This window comes from Bubalus kerabau, chromosome X (genome assembly GCF_029407905.1).
Source record: "Bubalus kerabau isolate K-KA32 ecotype Philippines breed swamp buffalo chromosome X, PCC_UOA_SB_1v2, whole genome shotgun sequence".
Classification (NCBI taxonomy): Eukaryota; Metazoa; Chordata; class Mammalia; order Artiodactyla; family Bovidae; genus Bubalus; species Bubalus kerabau.
The window spans coordinates 24,898,726-24,923,761 of NC_073647.1; the positions used below are offsets into that span (position 1 = coordinate 24,898,726).

The 25,036-nt window shown below is 37.4% G+C and overlaps 1 protein-coding gene across 5 annotated transcripts in view; it reads left to right on the forward strand.

Annotated features, from left to right (window-relative positions):
• LOC129640288 (transmembrane 9 superfamily member 2-like) overlaps positions 1–25,036 on the forward strand; it is an 89,134-nt gene that overhangs the window by 21,519 nt on the left and 42,579 nt on the right. For 4 of the 5 annotated variants that reach the window (XM_055565506.1, XM_055565510.1, XM_055565508.1 and 1 more), the window contains exons 7-12: positions 3,578–3,689; positions 16,967–17,046; positions 20,071–20,167; positions 20,865–20,997; positions 21,986–22,105; positions 22,298–22,355. In XM_055565506.1, the coding sequence (XP_055421481.1) occupies positions 3,578–3,689; positions 16,967–17,046; positions 20,071–20,167; positions 20,865–20,997; positions 21,986–22,105; positions 22,298–22,355 (600 nt within the window). The remainder of the gene's footprint in view (positions 1–3,577; positions 3,690–16,966; positions 17,047–20,070; positions 20,168–20,864; positions 20,998–21,985; positions 22,106–22,297; positions 22,356–25,036) is intronic. The other variant, XM_055565507.1, reaches the window with a different exon arrangement.

Here is a 25,036-nt window from a genome sequence, read left to right on the forward strand (position 1 = left end):
ATTGGAAGAGACTCTGATGCTGGGAGGGATTGGGGGCAGGAGGAGAAGGGGATGACAGAGGGTGAGATGGCTGGATGGCATCACTGACTCGATGGACATGAGTCTGAGTGAACTCCGGGAGTTGGTGATGGACAGGGAGGCCCGGCGTGCTGCAATTCATGGGGTCGCAAAGAGTCGGACACGACTGAGCGACTGAACTGAACTGAACTGAATATAGATTCTGATGCATCAAACCCAGTTTTTATTGATGTGTATTTTTCTGGGTAAAAGGGTCCATATATTTCATTAGATAAACAAGACCCCAGAAGATGAAGAACACTGGTACTTTCCAACTCTGATTTATCTTTGTAAAAAGATATTCTTTTGGAAATTAGTGGCTATGTTAAAATTTTTTGAAGATTTATTTCATAAGGTATTGCAGATAGGGAATGAAAGAAAGATTAAAAGGATCAGGGCGTGTTTATCATTAACAGGATAAAAAGAGCTACCCAGAGAGGCCAGGGAATGCTAACCATAGTCAAGGGCAATCACCCATGCTTCTTGTGTATGTCACTTCTGATAAGTGGGAATAGAATTTTAGGTTCATGGACTGTGAGATCTGACTCAGAATGGCTGCTCCTGTTGAAAGTCATTTGGGTAGAAAGGTAGTTAACATACAAAGTATGATATAGGAAGCTAATCTCATCAGCTATATGAAAATCAAATTTAGTGCTTACAGGCACATTTCATACTCTCAGGCTCAGACAGAGTTAAAAAAAAGCCAAGAAAATCATTTTTTAGAGCTGTATTTATCTATCCTGCTCATGGTAATCACTGATGTATGCATGCAATAAAACTTTTATCTAATCACAGTAAAGCTCATTTATTTGGTCCCCCTGAGAATAAGGACTGTGTTAAAATTCATCTTTTTCAGAATTGGGCAGTCTGCTCAAGGTCATAGATGTGAGTTAGGCCTAATGGTTTTCTAAGTCTAAAGTCTTGTGTTTTCTTTCAGGTACTGTACCCTGTTAATTTCCCTGATGGTTGCCATAGCTGATTATCTCTTTTTCCTTAAAACACCTGCTGCATTGGCTTTTGGGTTAGCACTTCCTGGTTTTCTCTCGTTTCACTGGCTGCTCATCAGTCTTCCAAATTCTCCAACCTCTCTTTCTTTTTTTTTTGTCGTTTTTGGGTTTACCACACGGTTGTGGGATTTTAGTTCTGCAACCAGGGGTTGAACCTGGGCCCTTGGCAGTGAGAGTATGGAGTCATAACCACTGGACTGCCAGGGAAGTCCCTCTTTCCTCCAAGCTCTTAATATCAGAGGGCTCTAGAACTCAGTATTTGAGCTCTGCCTCTTTATTTATACTCACCTTGGTGATCTTACCCTGTCTCCTGGCATCAGATACCACAATGACACTTAAGTCTCTGTGTGTGTGCTCAGTTGCTTCAGTCATGTCCGACTCTTTGCTACTCTATGGGCCATAGCCCACCAGTCTCCTCTGTCCATGGGTTTCTCCAGGCACGAATACTGGAGAGGGTTGTCATGCCCTCCTCCAGGGGCTCTTCCTGACCTAGGGATCAAACCCATGTCTACTGTGTCTCCTGCATTGGCAGGCAGATTCTTTACCACTAATGCCACCTGGGAAGCCCCTCTTAGGTCTCTAGACCTGTATATTTAGCTGTCTATTTGCCACTTGGATGTCTAATAGGCATTTCCAACTTAACATGTCCCCAAATAATCTTCTAATCTTCCCTCCAAACCCACTTCTCTTGTTGTCTTCTCCATCTCAGTAGATGGCAACTATATCCTTCTAGTTGCTCAGACCCCCAAACCATGACATCACCCTTGATTTCTCTTTATCATTCTTCCCTCATACCCTATATCTGGTCCAATCCTTTAGTATATCATGTGGTTCTGGCTTTTTTTTTTTTTTTTTTTTTTGGCAGCACCATATGGCTTGTGGAATCTTAGTTACTAGACCAGGGATGGATCCCATGCTCCCTGTGATAGAAGCCCAGAGACCACCATGGAATAACCCATGTGGCTCTATTTTAAAAACGTATTTAGAACACACCACTTCTTATCACCTCCAGCACTATCAGCTGGTCTGGGACATTGTCATACCTTACCTGGTTGTTGCAGAAACCTAGCTGGTCTCCTTGCTGCTACCCTTGTCTTCTCATAACCTTTTCTCAATACAGCATTCAGAGCATTCCTTTTTATTTTTTTTTCATTTTAAACTTTTATTTTGTGTTGGGGTATAGATGATTAACAATGTTGTCATAGTTTCAGGTGAATAGCGAAGGGACTCAGCCATACATATACGTGAGCCTTTTTAAATTTCAGCTCGTGTCAATCCTCCACTTAGACTCTTCCAGTGACTTCCCATCTCAGAGTAAAAGTTGAAGTTGTGAAAGTGGCTTGGAAGGCCTTATACAATCCATATATAAGGCCAGTGGTTTAAAATAGTGCTTCTAACTTGATTAGAGACCTTTATAGAATTTTTGCCACATAGTCTCTTAAATGAAATGCAGATCTTCCCTGTACGGGGTTTAAGACCCGTACGTCAGAGCATACTTGATATGCATTATCATGCAGTAATTTAATTTTTCCCTTCAGTGTGAAATGTTGACCTGTAGCCTTAACAATTATGATTTCTCTAATTCATAGCTATTTTAAAATGTATTTTGGCTTTAAATAGAATACCTTTATCCTACACTTGTAAGGGCACATTATGGACCAGACAGTAGGGTTACAAGAATGAATACAAAAGATGTGCACACCAATAACCTTTGCAGTTGTGAGTGAGTGGTTTGATTGTGCATGTATGTGTAGAAATAATACTCTCATCAGGATTGCATATTAATCTTTAGACAGAAACCACGGGGTAAACTGTATGTTGAGTTAACTAATTCAAAAATGAAGCAACATAGTTTCTCCTTTTGATTTTTCTCTCTCTCCTTTATTCTTTTATTTTTCAAGAAATGGAAGAGTCACTTTATTTCTGACCAGGCATTTGCTAGCTTCACCAGTCCTGTCTAGTTTCAAGCTTCTCTAGTTTTTGTTTTCCATCTTTGGGTTTTAATAATCATTCTCTTTTTCAAACACAAAAGGTTCACATAGATATATCCTCAGGCCCTTTTATGGCTAAGCATGGCATTTTACATACAGTAGGCCCTCAAATCTCTGGGTGCTTATAAATATGACTTCTGTCTCATCTATTTGATTTTCTAACTATAGTTGAGGTTACAAGATAGATTTTTTTTTTTAGTATATAGAAGAGAGGGATGGGATGAAAGATGAAAAATAAAGCCATTTACTAACAGAAGGATTAAAAAACAATTATCCACAGGCAAAGAGAAAGTTCTTAAGTATTGTGTTTTCAGCAGAATATTGAGTCTATTTGCATGTTAGGGACATTTAGAAACAAGAATATTTTAAATTGTAAAGAGTTTTAAATGCAGAATATAATAAAAGGCCCATTTTTATCAGCCTGCTGTTATTACATGCCCAAAGAGCCATGAATCAGAAATTTACAATTTCAATTTGGTATAAAAATTCCCTTCCCTTCCTTTTCTCCCTCTCTTTTACTAGCTACAAACATGTAGATGAAAACCATCTAACTTGCAATGGAACCCCTATGGAAATCCCTGGAGACTCTACAGACAAGTTGAACATCATCTACACTTATTCTGTGAAATTTGAAGTAAGTATTCCATGCCATAATCTTACTTTTTCTTCCAAATCAAGTATATAACTATCCTATGAAATGAAAATAAAGTCGCTCAGTCGTGTCCGACTCTTTGCGACCCGATGGACTGTAGCCTACCAGGCTTGCATTAAAGTCCTAGAAGTAGGAATTTAGGTAACAGGGTGTAAACATTAAAAAGACATATTTATTTGTTTGCCTGCTCTGGGTTTTAGTTGCAGCACACAGGATCTTTGATCTTTGTTGTTGCATGCAAGATCTTTAGTTGCAGCGTGTGGGATCTAGTTCCCTTATCAGGGATCAAACCCGGGACCCTGTATTGGGAGCACAGAGTCTTAGCCACTGGACCACCAGGGAAGTCCCAGGGTGTACACATTTTGATAACACATTACCAAATTCTTCACAAAAAAGTTGCTAGGTTGTTCCCTAGCATGCTCAGCAATACTAGGTTTCTGTCAATTTAAAAAATCTTGCTTCAGAATTTTAATTCTGTGAGTATAACAAAGTGAGATAGATTCATACTAGGCTAACTCCTAAGGGTCCAATATATAAACCAGAACACCAATTTCATAATTTATTTGGAGAAATCTAAATGCCTCGTTGACCACATCATTCATGTTAGCTGGTTAGCACATCTGCCTATGATAAAGAGATATGAGAAAACAAATATAAACAGAATAGAATAAGTAGAAAGTTTCTTGGTGAACATAGGACCCCAGAGAAAAAGGAAGACAAGTATTAAAAGATGATATTCATATGGCACATGGACCAGATATTTATATTCATGGGTCAGGTACTCTTAGCCTTGGACAGTATTAGAGGTACTTCTCCAGAAAATGAACACTGGGGCTTTCCTTTCATAGGGAAAACTTTTTATCACTATGTAGGTATATGTATTTCTCTTTATAGTTTTTCTTAAAGACTATGTGTCATATTTTTGATTCAGCTTTGATTATACTTGATTTTATACAAGGCTTATTTCTTACAGCTTTGGATGTGCTTTCCTGAGACAAAACCCTAATCACCTTATTTGGGATCAGGTCTCAAATCTCTTTGAACACTTACAAATTGTGCTTGGTTTGTGTCATTTCTATAGATGGCCTGACAGCCATTATAACACAATTCTTCCTAATCTCATTCTCAAAGCAATTCCAGTTTGGGGATGCCTTGCTTTTGTCCCTATGTATCACCTAGAGTGGTTATCTCCATTTTATAAATGAGGATCCTGAAGCCCAGTGAGCTGAAGTAATTTTCTCCAGATCATAGCTAGCAGGAGGTGGAAGTGATATTCAAACTCAGGTCTGTTTGGCCCCAAACTCATAGTTTTTCCACTATTCCATTCTGGCTTTCTATATTAAAGGTCTATTATATTTTCTGCCTACAGAGTTACTGTAAAGAAAATGAGAAGCGTTTATGTTAGAGAGGTGTGTGTGTACTTTGAGTCATCCAGCTAGAGGTCAGGATTACTTGATCCTACATCCTGCAGTTTACCCAAAATACAATTGGTGAAAACAGGCAATTTACCAGTCCAATAAGTATAGTCCAGTCTTCTAATCTCTGGATGAAACACAGAAGTGTAATCTGGGAAAAGGAATGAAGTACACCCTGAAGAAATTAAAATAACCTTTCCCTAGTGATTGAAAATAGTATTCCGACTCCAAGCTATTATCAGAAGTAGATTGAAGAGTGGAAGCTCTTATACATTTTTATCACTTATCAATTGGCTATTAAAATTAAGTGTAGGATGGTAACAGACTTATTTGTGGTGATCATTTTGAAATGTATAGAAATATTGAATCACTATGTTGTGTAACAAGAACTGACAGATTTGTAGGTCAATTATACTTCAAAAACAAACTGAGAGAAAGAGATTAGATTTGTGGTTACTGGAAGCAGGGGATGAGGGGAGGGAGGAATTAAATGATGGTGGTCATAACTACAAACTTGGAGTTATAAGATAAATAAGTGCTAGGGATGTAATGTACATCATGATAAATATAATTAATGCTGTATGTTATATATGAAAGTTGGGAGTAAATCCTAGGAGTTCTGATCTTAAGGAAAACATATTTTTTAATTTCTTTAATTTTGTATCTATATGAGATGATGGATGCTCACTAAACCTATTCTGGTCATGATTTCATGACATATGTTAAGTCCCATCATTATATTGTACACCTTAAATGTATACAGTGCTGTATATCAATTATACTCAGTAAAGCTGGAAGAAAAAAATAATAAAATAAAAAAATTTAAGTGTAAGAACGCTTATGCTTACAGGAAATGTGAAGGGAAAGCACATCTAAACTGAAGTTTAGACTCAAGCCAGAGGCCTACATGGTATGGTGTTAGTGGTCTGTCTGCCTGCTGGAAGCAACTGTGGCAGTCAAAAGAGCTAAAGTGCAAGTTTAGATGCAGCTGTAGCATATGGGCGGAGAAGGCATGGCACTCCACTCCAGTGCTCTTGCCTGGAAAATCCCATGGATGGAGGAGCCTGGTGGGCTGCAGTCCATGGGGTCGCTGAGGGTCAGACACAACTGAGCGACTTCACTTTCACTTTTCACTTCCATGCATTGGAGAAGGAAATGGCAACCCACTCCAGTGTTCTTGCCTGGAGAATCCCAGGGACGGGGGAGCCTGGTGGGCTGCCGTCTATGGGGTCACACAGAGTTGGACACGACTGAAGCGACTTAGCAGCAGCAGCAGCAGCGTAGCATATGGGGGTTTTGGGGGAATTGCCTTATTTGGGGTTAGATCTCAACTCCTTGTTCTTTAACTTCCTTAATCCTGGGAGCTATTTCAGAAGAGGAATTTTCCTTCCCATTGAAACTCATTTAAGGTGCTTAGAAGGCCTGTGGCTTCCAGATGTGGTACAATGGAAAGAACCAGACAAACCCAAGGTCTGAATCCTGGCTTTGACATTTCTTTGCTGTGTGAACTTGGGCAGGTTACATTGAGCCTGTATTTCCTGACCTGTAAAATGGGGATAAAATAGTCACCTCATGTGATTGCTAGCAGAGATAAGTGAACAAACATATAAAATATTTAGCACAGCTCCTAGCCAGTAGTAGACACACAGTGTTTCCTATGCCTTCTCTCAGATACAGGACTGCTTGCTTTACAGGTGTCTTATGCAAAAGTAGCTCATAGGTGCAGAGTACACTTATACAGTGAGAATGCACTAAGCCACAATATTCTTTTTTTGCCTTTACTTAATTGCTTTTAACCACAATATTCTGTATTTGAACACCAGAAAGTTGCTGTTACAGTTGTGGGGAGGGCGCCAGGAAGAGTGGTTATGAATATCTCTGATGGTGCTGTTTCTTTATTTTCTGTCTTGGGTTGAAAATGTTTGTGTTTTTTTTTTAAATTTTTTACCCAGTGATAATCGTACATATCAACATGTTCCAAAGTGCATTCCCAAGAATGCTAGTCAAATAAGTTTGGAAAATGCTACTTCCTACTGTGCTTTTGTAGCTTCACAAAGCACATGAGTGTTTGATATTGTTTTTTAGTTGCAATGTTTGACTTTTTTCGACCCTATGGACTGTAGCCCACTGGCTTCCTCTGTCCATGGAATTTCCCAGGCAAGAATACTGGAGTGGGTTGCCATTTTCTTCTCTAGGAGACCTGCCCGACTCAGGGATCAAATTCACACTCCTGCTTGGTAGGCAGATTCTTTATTGCTGAATCACCTGGGAAGCCCACATTAGTGTTTTAAAGTCTCCTAAGAGAGAAACCTTTGACTGAGTCTAACTCAACAGTTTAGACTCGTCTTTGACTATGGAGTACTATTCTGGAGTAACATTTCTATCCCACTGCAGATTCTACTATGTGTACACTAGGTGTATATGGTTGTTGTGTCTTACAGTAGCTTACAAGATTCTATTAAACTAGAAATTTTTACATTTTAAATTAAAAAAATTTATTTAACTATAGTTGATATACAATGTCATGTAAGTTTCAGGTGTACAGCACAGATTCAGTTACACACACGCATATATATATATATATATATATATTCTTTTTTAAATTCTTTCCCCTTATAGGTTATTACATAATAGCGAGTATAGTTTCCTGTGCTATTTAGTAGGTCCTTGTCAGTTGTTTTAAGTAAAAAAAAAATTATAGTAGTAATTCATGTTCATTGTAAAAATATAGAAAGATCACAAAATGTAAATAAAAGTCATTTAGAATACCACCATGTGCTGAGAACCACCATGAAAATTTTGGTGTATGGAATTAAGAGATAATTCTGAAATCAGACAGCTGGGTTTGAGTGCCTGTTTTCTACCACTACTTACTATACTAGATCTTGCCTACCATTTACCACTTCAATCTTCAGTTTCTTCATTTGTAAAATGGGGTCAATAATAGTAATTATCTACATCATAGGTGTGAAATTGAAATAAGGAAATATAACTAAAGGCACGTGGTATGGTTTCTGACACAAAGAAGGAGCTCAAACAATGCTTGCTACTAGTAGTATCATTAGGTTGTAAGAATTGGATGAGCTACATTGTTTTGTAACCTGCCCTTTTAACTTAACCATATGATGTAAACACTTGCCATATGATTAAATTTTCTTCTGCATTATTTAAATTTAAACTTGGTGAGATTATATTATTTTAAATTTAATATTATGCAAATGAAAGTTCAATTCTCTACAATAAAAAATTGTATTGAACCTATAACATAGCTTTCAGTGGACAAATGAGAAGCTGTGTACTTAATTATCATTTATTGAATTGCTTCCGTGGGAATGACAGAATTTGAAAATAAGTCTCTTTTTCTGGATTTTCCCAGTGGTTCAGTGGTTAGAACGCCTTGCTTCCAATGCTGGGGGCACAAGTTCAGTCCCTGGTCGGGGAATTAAGATCCCACATGCCAGACAGTGCAGTAAAGAGGAAAAAAAAGAAAATAAGTCTCCTTTCATCCTCCAACTAAATAATTGATTCAGGTCAATAATTGATTAAAGGATATTAAAACTGTAGATGACTGAGTGCTGGAGAAACTGGGTTATTCTCACAGTGACAAAGTAGCACTCCATAGATTATTTTCTAATTGTAAATGGGAAAATATAAAAATAAATGGATAAAATAAAGATGATAAATAGGAATTCATACTGATCTCTCTGACTGCAGTGGTCGTGCTAGCCCTTTCCCCTTGCTGATCTGTAACTTCTTTCTCCGATATTGAGAAACCTGGCTCCCATTATCCACAAGTTCAGTTCAGTGGCTCAGTCGTGTCTGACTCTTTGCGACCCCATGAACCACAGCACACCAGGCCTCCCTGTCCATCACCAACTCCCGGAGTCCACCCAAACCCATGTCCATCGAGTTGGTGATACCATCCAACCATCTCATCCTCTGTTGTCCCCTTCTCCTCCTGCCCTCAATCTTTCCCAGCATCAGGGTCTTTTCAAATGAGTCAGCTCTTCGCATCAGGTGGCCAGAGTATTGGAGTTTCACCTTCAACATCAGTCCTTCCAATGAACACCCAGGACTGATCTCCTTTAGGATGGACTGGTTGGATCTCCTTGCAGTCCAAGGGACTCTCAAGAGTCTTCTCCAACACCACAGTTCAAAAGCATCAATTCTTTGGTGCTCAGCTTTCTTCACAGTCCAACTCTCACATCCAAACATGGGAAAAACCATAGCCTTGACTAGACGGACCTTTGTTGGCAAAGTAATGTCTCTGCTTTTTAATATGCTGTCTAGGTTGGTCATAACTCCTTCCAAGGAGTAAGTGTCTTTTAATTTCATGGCTGCAATCACCATCTGCAGTGATTTTGGAGCCCAGAAAAATAAAGTCAGCCACTGTTTCTGCTGTTTCCCCATCTATTTGCCATGAAGTGATGGGACTGGATGCCATGATCTTAGTTTTCTGAATGTTGAGCTTTAAGCCAACTTTTTCATATATAGTTTATATAATGATTTTGTTCAGAAGTTACTGAAGGATGGGACCATAATGATTAACATTTGAATGAAGACCTTTTATTCATCTGTTTATATAACAAATATTTTTGAGGATCTATTATGTTCCTGGGCTTCTCTGGTAGCTCAGCAGTAATGCAATGCAGGAGACATAAGAATTACACTTGGAAGAAAGGGAAGGTGTAAATCTAGTGCAGTATTATTAATGTCTCTAGTTGGTGACATGGTGCTTCCCTGGTGGCTCAGTGGTAAAGAATCCACCAGCCAATGCAGGAGATGCGGGTTCGATCCCTGGGTCAGGGAGATCCCCTGGAGGAGGGCATGACAACCCACTCCAGTATTCTTGCCTGGGGCATCCCATGGACAGAGGAGCCCAGCGGGCTACAGTCCACCGGGTCGCAAAGAGTTGGACACAACTGAGCGACTTGGCATGCATGATTATGTGCCTAGCATGGGAATTTTTATAAAGTACCTAGTTTAACTTTATTTTTCATACTTAACTCTGAAGGCAGGTATTTTAAATCCCCATATTTTTTTTTTGGCCTCTTGGCTTGCAGAATCTTAGTTCCTTGATCAGGGATTGAACCCAGGCCACAGCAATGAAAGTGCCAAGTCCCAACCACTGGACCACCAGCAATTCCCTTTAAATCTTCATTTTATAGACTATAAAACTGAGACTCATAAAGTCACTTGCCCAAGGTCACAAATGTAAAGGATTATAAATCTAGATTAAGTTGGCTACAGAATCCAGGCTCTTAAAACAGCCACTTTAATGGTGTGAGTTTATTTTAATTTTTTATCTATTTATTTTTTGACATGTGAAATCTTGCTTCCCTGACCGCCAGGGAAGTCCCCAAGGTATGAGTTTACAATGGGCAGGAACTATGCCTGGGAACAAAGGGTGGGGATGGGAGGGCTTTACAGACAGCCCCCAGGGGAGGGCGGGGCTCTGGCAGGAAGACAGTGTCTAGAGGCCAGCAGGCCCTGGGGCATCCAGAAGGCGAGGCCCTGGGGGGTTGGTGGAGGGGCTGGATTGGTTCCCAGAAGCCCCGGGGTTCTGGTGGGCAGGGGAGGCCAGATCCCACCATCTAGGCCCAGGCTGGGCAGAACTCCCAGGTGCTAGGAAGACTTTTTAACAGAGAGGCCTTGAGCTAGTCCTTGAAGGATGCTGAGGATGGTTTGGATAGCATGGGTAGAATGTGTAAGGCATTTTGGGAAAGGTCATAGACTGAGTTAAAAGACCTGGAATTTAGGAATTTGGAGGGGGGCTAGAGGAAGGGCTTTCCAGGTGAGAATGTACATGTGTATGTGGGGAACAGTGAATAGATTTGTCTGAAAGAAATTTTTTCATTTGTTTATTCATTCAGCAATAGATAATAAGTGCATCCTAGGTGCCAGGTGTTAAGTCCTGGGTATATAAAGGCCAAAAAGATTCAGTATAACACCCCAGACTTTAATCGTTTATGTGTAAACAGTATTCGTAGAAAGGTAGATTTGAAACACATTTTGAATGGCCTTGAATGCCAGGCTAAGGTATTTCTACTCATCATATTTTACTTTAGAAAACTTACTGTTTATACCACCAATTAAAGATTTTTTTGATTTCACTCTAATCACATTAATTTTAGCTATGTATCTGTGTATGTGAGTTATATAAGCTTTAGCTGTGGGCTAGCTTGAGACCCTAGCCACAGGTCTTGCATTTTTTTGCAAGATGAATTCCTGATTTTCAGGCACCATAGACCAATAACTGAATTTGAGAATCAGAGAATTTTGGTACTGGTTTACTTCAAACTCATACTTGACCTTGAGCAGGTTCATTTTCTTTTCTGGACTTCAGTTTCCCCATAGTAAAGTGAGGGAATGGAGCTCAACCCTATCAGATTAATATCTTCTTTTAATAACAAATGTTTTATCCTTTTCCCTTTGCTGTTGTAAAATAATTTTAATAGATACTAGATAATTACACTTGTCTTACACATAGTTTCAAGAGACATCAGTATAATACCACAACTATAATATAAAGGAGAAATTAAAAAATCAATTTTTAATAAGATATATTTCAGTCATTGTTAGATGCTTGCACCTATGTGCATTTGCATGCTCAGTCATGTCCCACTCTATGGGACCCTGTGGACTACATACAGCCTACCAGGTTCTTGGTCCATGGGATTTTCCTGGCAAGAATACTGGAGTATATTGCAGTTTCCTCCTCCAGGGACCTATGTGTATAATCATTGTAAATATGATATATATATGAATACAGATGAATGTGAGACTATTGTATATTGGTGGCTCAAATATCACATCTTTCTAAAGGATGCCATGATTTTCTGAGATGTTGATCAATTTTAATAAAGTTTCAAGCCAAACAGTACCATTTTCCCTCAATTTACATGGTAGTTGCATTCCTGGGGGAAAAATAAATGTATATTAACTTGCTTGCCAATGCAGCAGATGCCGGAGACAAGAGTTCGATCCCTTGGTCAGGAAGAGCCCCTGGAGGAGGGTACGGGAACCAACTCCATTATTCTTGCCTGGAGATTCACATGGACAAAGAAGCCTGGCGGGTCACGGTCCATGGGTTGCAAAGAGTTGGACATGACTGAAAAGATTTAGCACACAAAAATACTTTAATTGTAAAATGAAGTTAGAATCTAGCTGCAGATAATCATAAGCAGTTTTTCACGCACATAAATGGTGGATGGGGGCTTTTGGAAGTTGTTCTCAATTCTTTGTGTGGGTCTCCCAGTGCCCTGTCTGGCATTCTACTATGCTTCTAATTCCAGTAGTATCCTCGCATCGTTTCATTATGTCCCCTAGAGGGTGCTGTTCTCCCTGTTGAAAACAACTAGACTAAAAGAAGCTCTAGTTGCCTACCCTTTGATTTCTTTGATTCCCTGCAGGTGTTTTTACTGAGTGAAACCCATCATACACTGGGTTCTGAATCAAGAGCTCTCATCTATATTTCTGCCTTTGCTTCTTGTGATTTCATTAGAAAGAGCATTAAAGACCTGCCTACCTCATATGCTTTTATGTCTTATAAAAGATTTTGAAACTCTGGGATGTAAAGATGCAGAATAATTACTTTTAAATGAATTTAAAAAATGGGTTCCACCATTTAGTTATCTTTTTACATTTGTCATTTTGTCTCAAATATGCCTTAGGATTTTAAAATAATTTCTTATTGTCTTATGGAGGAGTAGTATGTGTTGTGGACTGTTATTTCCAGCAGATGGCAATGTTTGGTGCAAAAACTACTTGATTTAACAACTGCAGATTTTCTAGGCTCTCTTTGTATTTAAAAGCCAAACTTCATCATGTATATTTGAAAGTATCTCTTTTTTTTACGTTTTATTTTTTCTTCCAGTTTTATTGAGCTATAATTGATATACAGCATGGTATGAGTTTAGGGGCTTCCCAGGTGGTGCAGTGGTAAAGAATTCTTCTGCCAATGCAGGAGATGCAAGAGATGTGGATTCAATCCCTTTGTCGGGAAAATCCCCTGGAGCAGGGCATGGCAACCCACTCGAGTATTCTTGCCTGGGAAATCCCATGGACAGAGGAGTCTGGTGGGCTACGGTCCATGGGGTCACAGAGTTGGACACAACTGAGTGACTGAGTACTGTATGAGTTAAAGGTGTACAGCATTATGGTTTGACTTATATCATGAAATGATGACCACAATAAATGTAGTGAACATTCATCATCTCATATAGATACAAAATTAAAGAAATAGCAAAGCAATATTTTTTCCTTGTGATGAGAACTCTTGGGATTTAATCTTTTAACAACTTTCATATGTAACATACAGCAGTGTTAATTATATTTATCATGTTGCACATTACATCCCTAGTACTTGTTTACCTCATAACTGGAAATTTGTCCCTTTGACCACCTTCATCTAATTCCCCTTCTCCCCACTTCCATCTCTGGTAACTACAAATATGATCCCTTTTTCTGTGGATTGATTTATTTGTTGGTTTTGAAGTATAATTAACTTACAATACTATGTTAGTTCTTGTTTGTTACAAAACAGTGATCCGATATTTCTATCCATTTTAAAATGATCACCACGATAAGTCTAGTCCATCTGTTACCTTACAGAGGTATTACATAATCATTGACTAGATTCCTCACCCTGTACATTTCATACCTGTGACTCATTTATTTTGCAACTGGAAGTTTGGACCTTTTAATTTCCCTCACTTATTTCACTCCTTGTTAAAAGTCTTGATATGCGTTAACTTGCTTAAGGCAATGGACAGTAGTCTGGTGAAGAAATGCATGCAATTCAAATTTTGACAAATTAAGTCACACCTTGTTATAATAATAATATTTTAATAATAAAATGGCTAAGACAAATCCTTTCATGCAATGAATATCTATCCCTGAATTTGTCAGTCTGTCAATTCAGATTTTCTAAAAGTAATTTAGAAACAATTTCATACTACAGAAAAATTGCTAAAATAACACAAAGAACTCTTATAGTCCCTTTAACTAGATACTCCAATGTTTAACATTTTACTTCATTTGCTCCATTGTTTGCTCTTCTTTCTGTGTCCATTATCATTAGTCTTTCTGTGAATCCTTTGAGAGCTAGATGTTGTCTCATCACCCCTAAATCTGCCAGAGTGTCTTTCCCTAAAACAAGTATACAACTGTGCAAACCAGGAATCAATATTGGCATTACAGCATTACATTACCATCTGATTCATATCCATCCATTCAGATTTTGCCAGCTGGCCAACAATATCACTTTTCCCCTTTCTGGTTCAGTATCCTTTCCAGGATTACATGTTATATTTAGTTTTTGATCTCCTCCAATCTGGGCCAGTTCTTCAGTCTTTCCTTATGTTTCATATTCTTGAAAATTTTGAAGAGTACAGACCTTACATTCTGTAGGATGACCATCAACCTGGGTCTGTCTGATGGTTCTTCATGACCAGGCTCAGGCCATGGATTCTCAACAGGAAGACTGCAAAATGATACCTCACATCAGTAGATACAAAATGTCAACCTGACCTTTCATAGATGATGTTCATCATGAACACTGGGTCCTCAGGTGTTAGCTAAAGTCTACTGTTGAATTAAAAGTCATTTCAATTAAAATCCATCATTTCCATTTTTTTAAAAGCAGTGTACATTGACTTTCTTCATACCCATCCCCCACACTTTACAAAAAACATAGATACCTAATTTTATTAATTTTTTCTGCCCATTTAAAATTTTTTTAAATTATTAAAGAATGATAATACATCTATAGGAGACTTGGAAAATACAGAACAAAGTTACTTATAGTTCCATTATATATTACAATTATTTTTAAGTAGATAAATTAAGATTTTTAGTTGGAGCTTCAATATCAAACTCTCAAACATTAATAGGATGAATAGACAGAAAAGTAGAAGGCTATAGCAGACCTGAAAAGTACTATGAACAATTTAACGTAATTAAGATTTATACAATTTTCATACAACAGCAGGATACAAATTCTATTCAAGTTCCCATAGACTATAAATCAGGAGACCCTAGAACATATCCATGGACATAAAACAAGGTGCAAAATTTCATGGTCTAAAAGTATTGAAATCATATAGAGTCTGTTTTCTTATCACTGGAATTATTTTAGAAATCATTATCAAAAGATATTTGAAAATAAACCACATAATTTCAAGCGCAATGTGACATTTACCAGGAGAGATCTTTGACTTAGCCATTGAAAGCCTCAATGAAGTTAAAAGACTGAAGAAACACAGTGGGTGATTGCAGAGAAGAAAGCATTTAAATGAGAAACTAATTAAAATGAGAAATTAATATTAAAGGTACTTTAAAAACCCTATTTTTTTTAAATTAAATATCCACTTTTTAAATGATGGGTGCAGATACCAAATTTTAAATAATAAGTCATATTTGCTCAGTTTGTTACCTGTGTTTTCCTTTTGCTAAGAGTATGCCATTAATTTAAGGGGTAATAATACCACATTAATGGTTTAAATGTTTATCAGGGATTATCTTTTAAGATATTCATTTATTGGGGCTATTTTATAAGAAAGCTATTGAAAGGTTCAGTTTGATCATACATCAGCAGAAACAACTGGTGATTATATTTTCTTAGGTTTTAATAAGTATTGAGAACCACAATATTAAAAAACTTTTTATCAGTTTGTTGCTGAAACATTTCAAAATACTTAAAGTACAAAAGTAAAATATTAGAATATTCTGTAAGAAATAATGACAGAAATTGAATACTGTTTTCTAAGTAAACAAAATAATAATAAACCTATTTGCAGGAGGTGGATTTGGTGTGTTGTAGTGAAGCAAGTTGTCTTATAGTTCAAAATTTTAGTTCAATTTAAATAATAATATTGATAATACTTATATGTGGTGAAGGCTTCAAACCATATAGAAAATGTATAAGTAAAATTCTGCCTTCCTTTACTACCCTTCCCCTAATTTCTAGTCTCTTCCTCCGAAAGTATAACCATTGTTTTTTCTTCCAGAAAAATGTTTGCATCTACAAAATATGTATTTTTTTTGGAGGGGGAATAGAATCTTGCTGTACATACGTGTCTTACTATGTACTTTTCACCTTTATTTTTTCATTTAATGCTATTTCATAGACATGTCATCACCTAGAGATGTACATCATTCTTTTTAATGGTTACATAGTATTTCTTAGCATGGACTACCATAGTTTGTTTATTCCTATTCTGATGGGGATTTTTGATTATTTTTAGGTTTTTAAATTTAAAAACAAACCACAGTGACTCTCATTATATATGCCTATAAAGTTTCAATTAAGATGAAAATGTGGTCTGGACAAAAAGAAATGAAGTATGGGGTGGATTTAGGGTGACAGAAAAATAACAAAAAGGTGCTATTATTTCTGATGAACAGTAAACTAAATTTTTTTTCCTAGTCCCTTTCTGAAATGAGATAGTGAAGTGAAATTGCTCAGTCTTGTCTGACTCTTTGTGACCCCATGGACTGTAGCCTACAAGGCTTCTCAGTCCATGGGATTTTCCAGGCAAGAGTGCTGGAGTGGGTTGCCATTTCCCTCTCCAGGGGATCTTCCCAACCCAGGGATTGAACCCGGGTCTCCTGCATTGCAGGCAGATGCTTTACCATCTGAGCCACCAGGGAAGCCTGAAATGAGATAGGATATCAGTAAATAAAAGTAAGATGAAAATGTCAGGCTAGATTGCATGATTCCATGAAGTTAGCAGTAAAGAAATGGAGAATGTACAGGCAGAATAACTTTCTGTTTTAGGATTATAACCTTTAATAAAAGGTCAGTTAAAATTGGTCATGTGATTTTTGTATTTTTGTTTCTAGGAAAACAAACAGATCAGGTGGGGTTCTAGGTGGGATTATATTTTGGAATCTATGTCTCATACCAGCATTCAATGGTTTAGGTAAGCACTTTATGGATTAAAGAGTAAGTAGCTTCACGGTAGGAAATGTGTATACACACACACACATATATATGCATATGTGTATTTTAAAAATTATTTTGTTACCAGAGATGATCTTTTGTTCCTTCCAGTTTTATTGAGATATAATTGACATATAATAGTATAAGTTTAAAGTGTGCAGAATAATGATCTGACTTGTATTGATGACCACACTAAGTTTAGTGAATATCAGTCATCTCCTATAGATACAAAATGAAAGCAATGTAAAAAATTTCCCCTCAGTGATGAAAACTCTTAGGATTTACAGTCTTAACAACTTTCAGTATAACGTACATTAGTGTTAATTATATTTATCATATTGTACATTATATCTCTAGTACTTATTTATCTTACAACTGCAAGTTTGTACCTTTTAATTACTTCACCCAATTCCCTTTCCCCCAACCCCCTATCAGAGATGATCTTGAGTGACAGTTTTTCTTCTCTCTGGCTAATTTCCCCTCTTCTTCTCCTCCCCCACCTCTCTACATACACAAAGAGAAACAAAAAGGAAAATCTGTTGTAAATATACTAATGTTTATGCTCAAGGGAAAAAGAAGGCTGAGATGTCCAAGAGATAGCATGTCTGCGTGTAAAGAGTAATACATGCTGGGAAGTAGGCAGGATAGGACTGTGATAGTGGACCCTGTGCAGAAGATGGAAGGAGAACAAGACAGATGCTTTCATTTGTGGGGTCAGAAAGTCTGAGCAAAGTAGTGTAGGAAAAGCAGTAACCAACTGGGGTGGAGGAAGGTAAAGATGTCATGAAACACTGGGAAAAGAGCAGAGAAAGATGAAAAGATTACAGATGAGAAACCAAAGCACTGCAAGTGGTCACTTAATCAAGGCAAGTCATTTAGATGAGACAATTGTGTGGAGATAATGTCTGTGAGTGAAGGTCGATTCATTCTCCAGGTGTTCATTTTCATCCCTATTAGGATGCCAAGCACTAGGGGAGGTGCTCAGACATGGCAGTGAATAAGGCACCCAGGCTTCTGCTCGCAGGAAGCTTACATTCTAGTGGAATCACAGTGAAGGGACTTGATTCCTCAGGAATCTTCAACAGGATCAAACCACAGAGTTAGAAGTCCTTCATGACTGTGGATGGAATAGTTTCAACATGAAACTGAAGGATGGACCAGCTGAGACTGTGATGATTGAGGCTTTCCTAAAGTGCTGACAGCGATCATAGGATCTTCAGTTAGTAATTTAGGAGACTGATCAGAGAAGCTGATGAGAAATAGATGAAACTGTACACATAGTACCTTTCCCCCTTCATCTCTTATAATAAAGCAGTTTTGGATGGAGGAAGACTATAAAGGTAAAGATGAAAGTAAAGTGAAAGTGAAGTCGCTCAGTCGTGTCTGACTCTTTGCGACCCCATGGACTGTATCCTACCAGGCTCCTCTGTCCATGGGATTTTCCAGGCAATAGTACTGGAGTGGAGTGCTATTTCCTTCTCCAGGGGATCTTCCCGACCCCGGGATCAAACCCAGGTCTCCCACATTGTAGACAGACGCTTTACTGTCTGAGCCACCAGGGAAGTCCAAAAGATGAAAGTAAGGAAGGGTATAATTCTATGAGTATGGTCTTCTGAGGTAATGATTTTCCTTATACTGCCATTGCCTTTGTTTTTAAAAAAATATTTTATTTTGGGATGGAGGGCACATGTACACCCATGGCTGATTCATTTCAATGTATGGCAGAAACCACCACAATATTGTAAAGTAATTAGCCTCTAAGTAAAATTAATTAATTAAAGAAATATTTTATTGGTGTATAGTTGCTTTACAATATTGAGGTAGTTTCTGCTGTACAGCAGAGTGAATCAGCTATGTGTTTACATATATCCCCTCTTTTTTGGATTTCCTTCCCATTTAGGTCACCACAGAGCACTGAGTAGGGTTCCCTGAGCTAACAGTAGGTTCTCATTAGTTATCAACTTTATTTTTTAAAATTTCATTTTATTGAAGTACAGTTGATTTACAATGCTATTGCCTTTAAAGTGAGAATAGCTCCCATTCTCCTCCTCCTCTTATTTCTATCCTCACTCTTCCTTCTCCTCTACCTCCTTGTCCTCCTCATTATAATGATCATATCTTAACTTTTCTAGAAAATCTTCTGTTGGGGCAATAGTCCACGTCCCATTTTGTCACACCTCCAAGGAGTCTCTTCAAATAAAATTTTTTAAAATGGTTTCTTTAAAGGGGTCATGAAAGGAAAGGGCATCCAGATCAATGGTGGGGCTAATCTCTAGTATTAATATTTATGATGTAATAATAAATGTACTTTAGTTTCTGTCTCGAGCTAATTTACTTATGACATTTAACAGACATTTTAGACATCTTAGCGGCACTTTTCTACAGCAGTGCTGGTCTTTTCAGAGATTCTGGTGAAACTTTTTTAAATGTGTCTGGATTTGGCTGGGTGGTGGGATGGCTAAAGGTCTTGGTTTTCATTTGGACATAATTTTTAAGATTCAGTTTTGGAACCAGTAAGAACTGGTAGGTAAGTGGTCCATGGGATCTTTACCCTGAAACTTGATAAAGACTTGATAAAGTTAAAAGCCTTGGTCCATCTAAGGATCTACCCAAGGACAGTCAGGCAGTCATCAATTTAACCTTGACTCCTGGACTTCCATTCTCAGTTTCATGTTCTGGAACTAAGTTTTCGTTCCTGATCTTTTTCATTTCCCCTTGTTTATTTTTGGGAATGTACTCTTAAAAAATTGTAAAATAACCTTAAGAATAGTGTTGCTTCTATTGCTTAATTGGTAATGAACTTTTGTGATAGAACTTTAAGTTCATTTAATATATTGAGGTATTATCCAAATGTATTAGCCTTTGATCCAAATTTAACTTTAGAAAACTGATTGACATGACAATTTGAATGTCTTTCTTTTACATGTGCACAAATTTTCTTTTTTACTGTTCAAATAAGAAATTTGAGGTTTAACTTCTATTTTTACTTCTTTCCATTTTCTAGTATCTTGAATTCATTTGTCATTGTTGTCTTCTTAACTGGAATGGTGGCTATGATCATATTAAGAACTCTCCACAAAGATATTATCAGATATAATCAGGTTTGTTTTCCTGTAAATAAAAATGCACATATTTGATTAAGCCAATATTTGAATGCCTGCTTTGCCCAGTTCTCAAGGTTATATTTCTACTTAGAGTATAGCACCTTGAATATAACACATTTTAATGTCTAGTAATTTTGCATATTGTGCTGAATCAAAGTATAGAGTATTGTGTAGATTCTTAAAAAGTATAGGTAAGTTTATTAGAGAGTTATTTGCTATCAACTCTTTGGTTATATACTTTTCCATGTTCTGATCTTTCAAAATATCATTATTTAAGATTTTCATTAATTTGGAACATGAGAATATGTACAAAACATTGCAAAATACTACAATTTAGGGCAAATTTAGTTTTATCTAATTTATACTCTTGACTCTTATGATCATTTATGTATTGATGAAATTTTAATTTCTATAGAATTAGTTGAATTCTTTTTTGTATGTTAAATCATGTTGCTTTTTCCATGAAAATCAAGCCAGTTGTGTGCTTTACATAATTAACACACTCCCTTCAGTGCAAAACTTAGAGAATGGCTCATTTGTATGGCAGGATCACATACCTGCCAAGACCTACTTTATCCAAAATGAGCCATTAGTTTGTCTTTAGAGGAAAATTAGTTTTCTGCTAACTTTCAGAGCTCTTATAACTTTCTGTCATAATAACTCCTGTGTTTATTAAAGACTTTCTCTTATGCAGGAAGATATCCAGAAGGATTATGGTTGGAAGCTTATTCATGCGGATGTATTCAGACCTCCAAGGCATGGAATGTTGTTATCAATTTTACTGGGTCAAGGAACACAAGTTTTGATTATGACATTTATTACTCTATGTGAGTAGGCTCGGATCAATATGTGTCATCTTCAACATTCTGACATAGGTTAAACTTTGATTCATGTGTACAACAGAACTGTGAAAATTCTACCCTAAAGTTTAAGGAAATGTGTATTTTATAGTATATTTTAATGAGTATTTGTAGTATATTTAAAATAAAATTTGTATTTTATTTTAAGGGTATGGATCTGAATATGTTCCTATATCAAGGACCTTTCATAGTTTCTTCAGTTCTGAATAATTTATTGTAATGTCCAATATACATGTTCCTTGCTTTGCATGTGGGTAGATCATATTTTAGGTGGGCTCAGGGAATTGTAATTCAGAGATTAGGATTTTGAAATGCTAAGGCAAGCCTAAGCGCTGGTCTTGAAATGTATAAATGAAGTGGCATCGTTAGTAGGTTTACAGTGGCTGATGAACTCTCTCTGCCTTCATTATCAACCAAGAGTAGAGTTTGTCAGTTTTTGATAACCAGAGTGGGGATTTTCACAAACAAAGCTTCTGTAAATAAATGGCTTATTAGGTGTTTCAGATGTCAATGATAACTTCTAAATTTAGCTCTTAAGGTTATGTTTTCCTGGGACCAAGTCTCATTGTGATGTTCCGCCCCCCCCCCCCCACCTCGAATAAAAGGAAACAGAAGGAAATTTTTGTGGGGAAAAATGATTTGCTCTTTAGGGAGTGACTACTGGAGTAGGGAAAGGGAAGATCTTCTCTTTGATTTTGATTTAAAATAATATAATTAATGATTTAAACAAGGAGGTTAAAGACTAAATTGAAAACACGGTTTGCCTTGTATGGGATCAGACTTTTCGTTAAGAACAGATTGTCAAAAAATTAGCTAAGTAAGTAACATCAGAGAATTTCCCTGTATGCTGTTCCATAAAAATGTCTTAATAAGGTGTCTTTAATATATTATAAAGCCTTATGTGTTTTGAGGCTATCATTGTCACTGGTTTGATATTTCTTCTTTGTGCTTTTAGTTCTTGCCTGTCTTGGTTTTCTTTCTCCTGCTAATCGTGGTGCTTTAATGACCTGTTCTGTTGTGTTATGGGTCCTTATGGGAGCATCTGCTGGATACGTGTCTGCTAAGGTGTACAAGTGTAAGCATTACTATTATTATTCCAAGTTGGTGTGTTAAATATAGAAATTAAAAAGCTTGAAATTTTAAAAAATTGCATCAGGAATTTTAGCTGACCTAGCAAAATATAATTGTGTCCTCGTTACTGTAAAATATTTGTAAAGTGGACTAAATCTAGTTGCCCTAGTAATTATTCTGTCCTTTACTTCCTCAGCATTTAGAGGTCTGAAGTGGAAGACAAATTTCTTGCTGACGGCACTGCTGTGTCCTGGGTTAGTATATCATGTTCTCGTTTCTCTACACAATTATAATCTTTCTTATACTTTACCTTGGAAAAATCATTGTACACAATAATGAAGAGTAGAATGGAGGTGAGTGACCACTGTTTTTTCTGTGGCTGCAGCATTCTTTTTTGGTATATTTGCATTCTTTTCATCTTTTTGTAACCCTTAGTACAAAGAGATGGTGATGGTGCTGCAGTATTCAGTTTTGATCTTTGTTTTTGAAGCAGGTTTCATAAATGCTCATCTCAGTTATGCATCTTGCCTTATGTATCATGTTAGAGTGGCAGCTTATATACCACATTGTGTTATTCTCCTTGTCTCTGCCTTCTGTGATTATTTCTTCCTATCTCACCTCGTTACTGCAGTATCATTAGTGACTGCAGACCCCAGGCAGAGTCATGGTCAGAGAGGGAGTCAGGGTGGTGCTGCACAGTGGCTCTTAGGGAGCTAGCTCTTCTGGTCCCCTAATTCTAAAGATGCAGAATCAACGTGTTCAAGGTCATACGTGAAGTCAGTAATGGAGCTCAGCCTATGTATTGGCTTGGCCAAAAAGTTAATTCAGGTTTTTCCATCTTGTGGAAAAGCGTGAGTGAACTTTTTGGCCAACCCAATATCCCTGACCAGTGCTCTTCCCATAATGCCTCACCAATAAGGTGCTGACTCGTTTTGAGTTTTATCTTCAGATTCTTTAATATGTTTTATCTTAGTCAGCTCGGGCTACTATAACAGAATACCATAGACTGGGTGGCTTAAACAACAGCCATCTATTTTCTCACAGTTGTGGAGGCTGGGAAGCCCAAGATCAGGGCATCAACAGGATAGGGTCCTGGTGAGTGCTCTCTTCTTGGTCGCTGATAGCTGCCATCTTGATGCATCCTTACATGGCAGAGGAAAAGAGAGACACCGAACTCTACAGTATCTCTTCTTGTAAGGGCACTAATGTCATCATGAAGGCTGCACCCTCATGACCTCATCTAAACCTAGTCCCTCTCCCAAGGCCCCATTTCCAAACACCATTACATTAGGAATTAGGGTTTTTAAAAAACAAAACAAAACAAAAAAAAAACTTTTTATTTTGTTTTGGGGTATATGTGATTGACAATATTGTGATAGTTTCAGGTGAACTGTGAAGGGACTCAACCATACATATACATGTATCCATTCTCCCTTAAACTCCCCTCCCATTCAGACCACCACACGACATTGAGCAAAGTAGGGATTAGGATTTTAATATAAGAATTTTGGGAGAAACAATTCAATCCATAGCATGTTTGATTTAAAAAAATTCTTTCTTTAATATGTTCTGGAGGACTTTTTTTTTTTTAGGAAATGTCATGGATTATATCTTAATTGTTACATGGAACTTAAAAAAAATGTGTTTTTTGGCTGCACTGGGACTTCATTGCTGCATGGCTTTTTCTGTTGTGGAGCACAGACTCTAGGCGTGTGGGCTCAGTAGTTGTGCCTCATGGGGTTAGTTGCTCCATGGTATGTGAAATCTTCCCAGATCAGGGATCAAACCCATGTCCCCTGCATTGGTAGGTGGATTCCCAATCACTGAACCACCAGGGAAGTCCTGTTTTGTGGTCATTTAATTTCTATCTGTTGTAAAATTCCCATGTCCTTAATGCTAGAAGTGTGTCACAATAACGCATATATGTGTGCTCAGTCACTCAGTTGTGTCCGACTCTGTGACTCTATGGACTGTAGCCCACCAGACTTCGCTGTCCATAGGATTTCCCAGGCAAGAATACTGAAGTGGGTTGCCATTTCCTCCTCCAGGGGATCTTCCCAACCCAGGGATCAAAACTGTGTCTCCTGCATCACCCCTCCTTCATCACCTGTATTGGCAGGCAGATTCTTTACCACTGAGCCACCTGGGAAGCCCCGTCACAATGGTGGAAATTCTATAATGGAAGTTATACGTAATAAATTCAGTTACATTGTATACTAATTAGTGACAAAATGAGAGCAAATGCTCTGTGACTGAGTATAAAGCCATCATCAGTGCAATGCAGTGATAGATGATACATTCAGTAGACTCATAATGTTTTATCTACATGTGGCTTTTCCCCTCAACTCCAGGGAAAGGCTTGAATATTCCAAGTTTGCACATCAAATACATGTACCACAGAGTTTTTGATTTATTTAAAATAAGGACAATGCACTCCTCTTCCCCTTGCCACCTTGAATAGAGCCATCTGCTTTTTCTATAACTCTTTTCAAGGGAACTAGAATGGGTGGTCTTTCCTGAGCTTTAATACCTTTATGTAAGAAAGCAATGTCCTTGACGATATTTCAAATATTTGTTGCTTCAAGTTCAAGACTCAGATGAATCTGAAATTGAGTAACTTTGGCACAAAAGTGCCATTGTGCAAAAGTCATTATACTGGATTGTAATACAAGGGCTATTGCGAGCAAGAACTAGTCAATAAACCATCTACTATTCTCTTCATTATTTAGTTACTCATTCAACTTATTTATTGTATTTTTGAAAAAAATTTTTTACTATATTTAATGCATTATGCTAGGCACTGGAGAGGAAATAAATGTAAATCTCTCCTGAAACTGCCTTCGTGGCTTCAGATGAATAATAATGGCCTATTTTTCATCAGACAGATGTTCCATCTCATTGTAAAAAGAAGTTACGTCATTAGAATAGAAAATTT